This window comes from Vigna umbellata, chromosome 1 (assembly GCF_029865625.1).
Source record: "Vigna umbellata cultivar VRB3 chromosome 1, Vumbellata_1.0, whole genome shotgun sequence".
NCBI classification, from domain to species: Eukaryota; Viridiplantae; Streptophyta; class Magnoliopsida; order Fabales; family Fabaceae; genus Vigna; species Vigna umbellata.
Window position 1 is genome coordinate 39,393,168 of NC_142165.1, and position 10,446 is coordinate 39,403,613.

General features: G+C 36.4%; 1 protein-coding gene across 1 annotated transcript; it reads right to left on the reverse strand.

The window, feature by feature from the left end:
- Nucleotides 1-307: 307 nt before the first annotated feature.
- Nucleotides 308-6,304, reverse strand: LOC124842950 (uncharacterized). Its single transcript, XM_088104274.1, has 3 exons — nt 5,939-6,304; nt 5,744-5,835; nt 308-3,927 (listed from the first exon to the last, which is right to left on the reverse strand). The coding sequence occupies exon 3, from the start codon at nt 3,326-3,328 to the stop codon at nt 308-310; it is 3,021 nt and encodes a 1,006-aa protein (XP_087960400.1). The 5' UTR covers nt 3,329-3,927; nt 5,744-5,835; nt 5,939-6,304.
- Between the last annotated feature and the right edge of the window lie 4,142 nt (nt 6,305-10,446).

The following is a 10,446-nucleotide window of genomic DNA, read 5'->3' on the forward strand; positions in this document are numbered from 1 at the left end:
TGCATGCTAAGACGGCTGCGATGTCCCTCCTCCAATATAATTCTTTTCAACTCTCCATCGTTTGGAATGCACGTTCTACCCATGTAACGTAACATGCCATCCGTTCCAGCATTGAATCCCTTAGCCTGATCTTTACCGAGCACGTTAAAGATTTTCACCAATTCTTCATCTTCACGTTGCTTCATCCAAATTCTGTCAAACACATCACTGGAAATTCTAAGATTACAGCATCTGATAACGTCCGTTCCTACATCAAACTGCAATCTTAGATCTCTAAAACTCTCCACCAAATTCCACTCCTTTATCATCATGCCGAAACCCTTACTGCTTTCCTACTCAATGCATCAGCCACCACGTTTGCTTTTCCAGGATGATACAGTAATTCAAATTCGTAATCCTTCAAGAATTCAAGCCACCTCCTTTGCCTCATATTCAACTCCTTTTGATCAAAGAGGTACTTGAGACTCTTGTGATCACTAAATACTTGAAACGTTGCACCATACAGATAATGCCTCCAGATTTTTAAAGCAAACACGACTGCTGCCAGCTCCAAGTCGTGTGTGGGGTAATTCTTCTCATGAATTTTTAACTGCCTAGAAGCGTATGCCACTGCCCTTCGTTCCTGCATCAGTACACAGCCCAAACCTTGATACGATGCATCACAATATACCTCAAAAGGTTTGGCCGTGTCTGGAATGACCAACACAGGAGCGCTTGTTAATTTCTTCTTCAATTCCTGAAAGCTCTCCTCACATCTATCAGTCCAAGCAAACGGCTGGTCCTTCCTGGTGAGGTAAGTTAGAGGGGCTACTATCTTAGAAAATCCCTCAATAAATCGCCTATAGTAGCCCGCAAGCCCCACAAAGCTCCTAACTTCTGTTACAGAACGTGGACTCTCCCAATCCAGCACTGCCTTCACCTTGGCTGGATCCACTGCAATACCACCAGCAGACACAACGTGTCCCAAAAATTGGATCTCCTTCATCCAGAATTCACACTTTGAACGCTTGGCATACAGTTCTTTCTCCCTCAATACACTCAAGACAGTCCTCAAATGGTCTTCATGCTCTTCAAAGCTCTTGGAATAAATGAGGATATCATCAATAAACACCACAACAAATTTATCCAGGTACGGTCTAAAAATTCTGTTCATGTAATCCATGAAGATTGCAGGTGCGTTTGTCACTCCAAAGGGCATCACCACATACTCATAATGGCCATAGCGTGACCGAAATGCAGTCTTCTGAATGTCCTCCTCTTTAACTCTGATTTGATGATAGCCCGAACGTAGATCAATCTTAGAAAATACACACGCACCATGCAACTGGTCCAGCAGGTCATCAATCCTTGGAAGAGGATACTTGTTCTTGATGGTCAGCTTATTGAGTTGTCTATAGTCAATGCATAGCCGTGAGCTGCCATCCTTCTTCTTTACCAACAATACAGGCGCTCCCCAAGGAGAAGCACTCGGCCTGATGAACTTCTTATCCATTAAATCTTCAATTTGCTTCTTAAGCTCTACCAACTCAGCTGGTGCCATTCTGTAAGGTTGAACCGAGATGGGTGCAGCAGTAGTTACCAACTCAATGGTGAATTCTACCTCACGGATGGGAGGTAGACCAGGGACTTCATCCGGAAAAACATCCGAAAATTCATCTATTACAGTTCGTCCTCCACTGTTATCAATAGTGGATGAACGCTCTATCTCATCATCTCCATACGTCATAATCAGAAAGCAGCTTGCTCCCTCCATAATGTCCTCCTTAAACTGTCCAAGAGTAATAGACAGTTCTTCTTCTTCTTCATTTGGGAAGATCAACTCCTTCTTCCCACAATCAATGAGGATCCGATTGACATTCAACCAATCCATCCCCAAAATTATTTCTAAGTCTTGAAGGGGTAGGCAAATGAGATTAACTTTATATTTACGTCCCTCAACTTCTATAGGACATCTCACACAAACTGTAGATGTCTTAATCCCACCAGCTGCTGGGGTTGACACCACCAGATCAAACTGTAATTCGCTCTCCACTAATCCCAGCTTCTCAACACACGCCTTCGAGATGAAGGAATGAGTTGCCCCCGAATCATACAACACATCACACGGCTTCCCAAACAGTAAGCAAGTACTGGTGATTAGTGTACCTGAACGAGCAGCTTCAGCACCAGTAATGGCATACACCCTTCCTGTTGCTTGTGCACGTCCACCTCTTCCCTGTTGAGTTCTTCCAGCATTTGGAGGTCTCATCACTGCACGGCCTCCCATATTACACTCCTGATCCGAGTGTCCGTTCCTCCCACATTTGTTGCAATGTTTCCCTCCAGCAAGTTGAGGACACGCCCATCTCAAATGCGGTCCTCCACACTGATAACACGTCAGACTCCTCTGCTGCCCAGTTTGGCCAACAGTGACCAAGGCTTGTGATCCACCTGATGATTGAGTTGGACGAACGTATGGGGACCTTCTTACGTTCGTTGTGTTTCTGGATACCACCTGCCCCCTATTCATCTGCTGCTTCTTCAGTTGTTCAGCCTCAGCAACGTTCTTCTCCAGTACCTTTGCTCTTTCAACCATGGCAGGGAAAGACCGAATGCACAGGCAGGATATCAACACTTTCAAATCACTTCTAAGTCCATTCTCAAACTTCCTGCACTGCCATTCTTCGTTTGTAGCCATGGTGTTAAAACGGACCAGATGCTTAAATTTGTTGGTGTATTCCGAGACGGACATACCACCTTGCACCAGTTGAAGGAACTCCACTTCCTTAGCAAACCGCACACTATCAGGAAAATACTCTTCATAAAATTTGGTTCTAAAAACCTCCCAGGAAATTGGATTCTGCGCATCTGTTAGGATGGCCTTCATGCTCGCCCACCAATGACTAGCTTCACCAGTCAATAAGTACTCTGTAAATGCCAAACGATTTTCATTTGGACATCTTTTGGCATCATAGATACGCTCCATATCCCTCAACCATTGATCAGCTTCATCCGGAAGCCCTTTGCCATTGAATTTGGCTGGATGGTGCTGCAATAAACTCTCTAAACTCCATTCTGCATGAGGTGCAGCGTTAGAAGAAGAGGCTCCTGGTGTGCCTCGGCCAGCTGCCAAAATATCCATTAGTTGTCTCTGCGTTGCTTCTGAATGAACACGAGAAGCCTCCATACTTTGCATTGCTTCCTGGTTTTGCCTCATCAAGGCAGCGTTCTGCTCCACCAAAGTTGCGTTCTGTTGTTGAAGCCTGTCTATGACTGCCTCCAACACACGGGCACTAACTGTTGCATCAGATTCGTTCGGCTGAGGTGGGGGAGGAAGTCTAGGAGCCATTCGTTTTCTGGATCAGAGAAAACGTACGTTAGCTATGTTCAAGAGTTAAAAATTACTAACTCATCAAACACATATCAAGCACACAACGAAAAGCACAGTGCACTCATACCCTATATGTCCTTAAAAGAACAAAACTGCTCTGATACCAATAAATGTAACATCCCAATAAATGATAATTACCATTAATCAGAACTAATCACATTTACAGTAAACACAATACAGTCTTAATATAAATAACAGCTGTTCCAAAATAAAACAGCACGTACAGTAATTTACAGAAGCTGTTCAGAAATCTAAAACTGAACATACAGCACATAACAGTACTCAGAAATAAAAAAAAACAGAACCAGTTACTGGACCAACGTTCTGCAACACTATACAGTCAACGTCCCAAAATGCTATACAGGAAGACTAACTATTGCTAATACTGTATAAACAGTGCTGTAAAACTACATACAGAATATCAAAATACAGCACCCAAAATTCTAAAAGCTGCTATAGAACGAGCCTCTACTGCTCAGCTTTAACTTCAACTTCCACAAGGTTGGCATCCTCCAAATTTTCTTCTTCCAGCATAGATTCAAGGGGAGCCTCACCGTCTGCTCACATCCACAACGGATGATCATTGCATTGACAAGACGGACATACAGAAACAGTAGACAACACAAGGAAAATTGCAAGGGTAAGCTTAGGTAATTTAATTCAATACAATCAACATGATTTAACATAATAAAATCAATCATACAGTTCATACAACATTAAACATAAATCCACGCATAAAGGAACTCATTCAAATTCTCATAATTATAGACTGTCCGGACTGTATGATCCATGTATCTACAGGCGTTCTTTGCACCCGGGTGATGTAGTAACTGGGATACCCTCAACAGCTGCCACCCGAGGTTAACCCTTATCAGCCCAAGTACTATAAGGACTAGGGCCTCCTGCCATTCCCACGCATGAACTACTCTCCTCTACATGAGGATGAGCAATCACGGAATATCAGGATGAACAGCCATCAGTAGCTTATCCATGGTCATACTACACTACTTCTCATATTCACATCATGGAGACGTTCCTCCTTGGAACGCTCTTTCACAATCCATTCCAATAAATCCATTCAATCCATAATTCGCACATATTCACAATTTCTCTTAATCAAATTTTCATTCTGTATTCACTCTCTTACTTTTAAGGAACAACCATCACTCAATAGATAGGAAGGAACATATTGCAGTACTCATACATCCACGTTTCTGAACGATAGAAACGAGCCATTTATCCCTTGATACTTGATGACACTTAATACTTTAAAAAGCTTGATCTTAGAATTTATGGATAATACTTAGAAAAATTTTAAGTATAAAGACTCCAGGCAGAATCCAAAGAATTAAACCAGTAAGAATTATTTAGATAAACAACCAAATATAATTGAATTCAGAAAACAACACTGCCAGTCTAAGACCGAACGTTAATTAATAATTTGGACGAACGCCAGATACGTTCGCTCACGAAGCCATGAAAGACGAGCGTTCAATTACAAAACCGAACGCTGCTCAGAACGAACGCCAGATCAATGATCGAGCACCAAGTAGAACGAACGTGTACTTTGAACGAACGCGCATTTGAACGCACGTGCACTTGAACGAACGTCCGTTATCAGACCGAACGCTAACTAGGACGAACGCTCAATCTAAGATCGAGAGTTACTTTGGACGAACGCTCAGTAAAATACTAAGCGCCCCTTATGACGAACGCTGGTAAACAAAACCGAGCGTCCCAACTATACTTAACTATTTTTCAATGGTTGGACACGCTAGGCTAAGCCGAACGCTCACGCCTAACTCTTAACACCAATAACGCTCGTTCTAAATCAGAGTCCTTTCCAAATGAAAGGATCCTCATTTTAAGTGATGTTCCAGGGAAACCGAACGGTATAAGACCGTTCGATAACGAGCGCACATGATCAATCAGAGAAGATGAAATTTCCAGATTTTTCAACTCGATAACTTCACAGATTTTCATATGATTCATAAACTTAGAATTTTATTTCCAACATTATTTCATACCTTACAGAATTTCCCAATTCAAACGTATCATTCCAAATCATCCAGAATTCAAATCATAATACAGTCCATACATTTCATTTTCTGCATAATTTCAAACAACATTTCTGATATACATCCAGTTCAACTCTGCTGATTCATGCACACACTCAAAATTCATCTATGGCATACATTTCAGACAACCAGCACACTTCAACAGTATTCATCTTTCATATGCAACCAGTACAACAAGTTCTTTTCACACATAATTACACATCACGTATTTCATACATTTCAGACATTCAACATTATTCATTACTGTCATACAGATCAAACATATATTAAATGAAATTACTAAAGCTTCCCTTACCTGTTACTGCAGTATTCTCCAAATTGCTTAAAATTTCACTCTAGCACTCACGGCTTTCTATCCAGTAAATCACTCAACCACTTCCACTAAATCTAATACACCAAAATCATCACAGATCAGATTTCTAATTCTGCATGCAACCAGAATTTTGGTTCGCATAAACTAAATGAACAATTATGCAGAATGAGAACTTACCAGTTCAGTTCTCAATTCTGTTCGGATCAACTTGATACTCACGGTGCAGGGAACTTTTCTACTGGTTCTGAAATGGGATTGGAGTAGATTATGGTGAGTTACTTCAGAGAGGAGATGAAAGAGTGCAGAGAAATGCAGAGAATATGGAAGATCAGAAATTGGAGAGGAAGAAGGTGATTGCATGGAATGAAGAGAAGTGTTTTTCAGAGAAATCACTTTCTCTCCCTCGTCAAACGGTTGAGCAGTTATTCACTGCCACCTGGTTTCCAATACTGATTTTAGAAGCTTCCAAATTGACATATGGCATTCAGTGCATGTAGAGAGGATTTAGTGGAATTTTGACGTGGCAGGTAATTTAAAACAGTGATCAGAGATGGATTTAAGTGTGTTAATTTTATCAGGTTCTCACAATGCCACTCTTAAATTCGAATGTTGTTTTTTTAATTTTTGTCATGGTCTTGAGAATTTGCATATGTTTGTGGATTAAGGGAGTGATCAAATTAATAAGAAGATACATAAAGAAAAAGAGAGAATTTCGAACTTGTTGCATTTACATTTAGATACACAATGGGCGCAACAAATTTATGAGTGGGGTGATGGCTACAACTTGCCAAACTTTGTAGCCAAGAATAAACACAATGGGCCTACAAAACTTAAATCAACTACATAGTACATTAACTTGAGCCACACATATATTATACAAAATCTAGAGTCTCAACCACGTACTAATCATTTTTTAAACCAATCCAGTGTCGTATTCCCATATAAAGCCACTTGAAAGTTGAGACTCGATAGCTCAGAACAAGATATTTTATTTATGTGGCTCTAATCAATACTGATTAAAACTCCTGATTAGGATAATATTCTTTCTTGGGTTAGTGGATTCATTCAATACTCAATTGATTAGCCATAAAAATATCTGCTTTAAAAAAGACTTAAATTTAAAATGTGACATGAAAAAGATTATATTGCAAGTACTAGATATTTTCGTCGTCCCTTGGAAGAATCACAGTTCAAATGTATATATAATGGATGGAATAGACATCCATTATTGGACTAATACGAATTGCGTCTGCCAAAGTTTAATAAAACTGATTTTAAATTTGCATCAAAGATACTCTACATATATACATTAAGTCTACACGATATGAACAACACGCGTGTTAGTTACAACTATAAGCTGCATATAAGGCAAAAATAAATAAATAAATTTATCCTTTTTTTTTATTAAAATTTATTTTAATTCTTTATCTTTTTAAATATTATATGTTAATTAAGTATGGATCTTTTGTTCTTAAGACGTAGTGACTATATATATTTTTATTTCAGAATATAGTTTGTATATATGCAGGTATTGTTAGAAGTGGACTTGAGCCTAACTCAACCCCACAAAACCGGTTTGTAAGGTAAGGTTTGCACCTCACTTATATATTATATTTTGGCCTTATCTCTAGTCGATGTGGGACTTCCAACACACCCCCTTCATGCCGACTTCACGCCGAGGTATAGACATCTCGTGCGTGATAGTAGAAATTGGGTGGTCCGATAACGGCCCGATACCAGGTAGAATAGAAGAATTAGAAGCCCGATACCAGGTGGAATAGAAGAATAGAATACCCACTTAGAACTCGCTAGGATAGGCTCTAACCATGGCTCTGATACCATGTTAGAAGTGGACTTGAGTCTAACTCAACCCCACAAAACCGGCTTGTAAGGTGAGGTTTGCACCTCACTTATATATTAGGTATGGAGACACGATTCATTTTTTGAATCAATTAAAAGAGAGCTCAAAATGGTTCTCCAATTGGAAATGATCAATGTGTTTGGGAGGGTAACATTGATTTAAATTTAATGAATAGAATCCAAAATAAATCTTTTTAAATTATTGTTGCAGACAAAATATACGAGATCGTTCTATTTTGAGTACTATGTATCTTCTATTCTATCTTAATTTTACCGGTTTTATATACTTTTTAGCTTATAATACTTTTGTCAAAATTAAAATCCACCTTCTTAGTTTTCTTTTCTTCTCATTTTCCTTTAAGTAACAACGATGAATATTATTACTTGTATTAAAATTTATTATTTTAATTTGTTTCATATTATATATTTATTCTAGTTGATTGTAATAAAATTGAGATAACTATATTCTAATTTATTTATTAACATTCATATTTTATTATACGTAGTCTGGAGTGTTAAAAATTTGTTTAAGATAAATGTAAAAATCATATTTATTGTTATATAATCCTTCAATTTTGTATGATGAAATTTGCTTAACATAAGTCGAAATTTTATTTATTATTACGTAACTTCTCAATATTAAGGGATACTTGTTTAATAATAAATAGATTAGACTATTGTCCATCATGACCTTAAGGTTGTGCTTACTTGAGAGGATGAATTTGGAGAGAGTGAGTAGATGAATTTGAGAAAATTTAAGAGTGAGTTGATTGTTGTTTGTTTTAAGAGATTTGGAAGTGAATGATAATGAATTTAGAAGTAAAGTTTGTAAAAATTAGTGTAAAATTTGACCGATGTGACAAATAAAGAAAATGATTTAATTAGTAAAAATTGAGGATTACCAAAATACCCTTAATAGTATAATTAATAAAAAATTATAATTGTTAAATTATTATAAAAAAAAATTAATTTTTAACATGAAAAAAACTTTATTATTTTTATTATTATTTGTTATTACTATTTTTATTATTATTATCATTATTTATTTTGTATTATTATTATTAGTATTATTATTATTTGTTGTTTTATTATTATTATTTGTTATTATTACTATTATTATTATTATTTATTATTATTATTATTATATTATTACTATTTGCTATTATTATTATTATTACTATTATTATTATTATTATTATTATTATTATTATTATTATTATAATTATTCACGTTGTAACATGCTTTTCTTTTTCATATGATCATAAGCTTATTGGATGCATTTTTCATATATTGGCAGAAGCTTATTGAATATTTATTAGAAGAGGGTAAAAGTGTCTTTTTAGGATAAATACCTCCAAATCTCATCAGCCGGTGAAGAATGAAAAAATGATACATCCCGCAAATCATTGTCTTCTATCGCTTCCAAATACATGAAAACGAACATAATATAATATGTAAATCACAATAAATAGTGCATCACGTTTAAACGAACACGAGCATAATCTTGACAATAAAACTTGTTTAAGATAACTCAAAATACTACACATTATTATATAATCCCCTAGTTATGAACAAATAGACTTCTTTTGGGTTAATAAAAAATCATACCTATCATTACACTAGCGCTCAGTGATAAGACTTGCTTAAAGTTGGTCAAAATCCTACCTATTGCTACACATTCCTTTAGTCTTGAGTGATAAATTTCTTTTAGGATAGGTCACACTCCTCCTTAGCACTATACATTCCTTCAATCTCGAGTCATACTATTTGATTAAGGTAGGTTAAAATTTCACACCTGGATAATGGTGATACTTTTAATTATCGTTTTAGTTGCAACATGGTTACCTTCCATGTGTCTTTTCCTAATTGATTGTTGTTTGAAATGTCTCATATTTTGGTAGTTACAATTTTTTTTTCTACATTATCTTGCCTTTTGGCCTTTATTTTCCCCACTTTTCTTTCTATCCAACTATGTTATGTTTTCTCTCCCATCTTTCCTTACATTTCCTTTGTGCCTGTTGTCGTGGGTTTCTCCTTCAACTTCTACTCAATCATTTTGTACATGCTTTTTTTTTATTCTTCTTCTTAGCTTATTATACTTTGTACTTGATGTTTTTAAGGAAACCACCATACACACTTTGATTAAGAAGGGTTACTCTTTTCAGCATGCAGAAGCCTTAAGCCATTATGGGAATGAGAAGGATGCATATGTTATTTCTTGTCCCCTTAAAGAACTTATTTGTCAAAATTTTCTTATCCAAAAGTCCTTTCTATTGTTTATCATACATTATTTGCTAAGTTAGGTTTATGTCTTCCCCTTAATTTCTTTGAGAAAGAATTTTTGCATGAAATAAGTTTTGATATAGAAAAACTACATTGTAATAGTTGGATGAGCCTTTTTTTCTAGTCCTTCATACTTTATGCATACATTTTGGTTTTGTTCCGGCATCAAACTCTTATACTTTTTGAATTTGTATTATATATCTATTAGAACTTCATGGACCTCTTTTAGGCCTTGTTCTTTTGAGTGGATTTGAGGGGATTTGAAGATAAATTTTTTTGTCGTTTATTTGAGTGAATTTGGAGGTAAATGAGAGTGAATTTGGAAATAAAATTTGTGAGAATTAGTATAGAATTGTATTGACGTGACAAATTAAAAAAAAATTATTTCTAAATTCACTCTCATTTACCTCCAAATTCACTCAAATAAACGACAAAAAAATTTATCTTCAAATCCTCTCAAATCCACTCCTTCAAATCCACTCAAAAGAACAAGGCATTAAAGATGTGAGTGGTTGAGTTGTTACAAGTCTTTTAAAGATAAG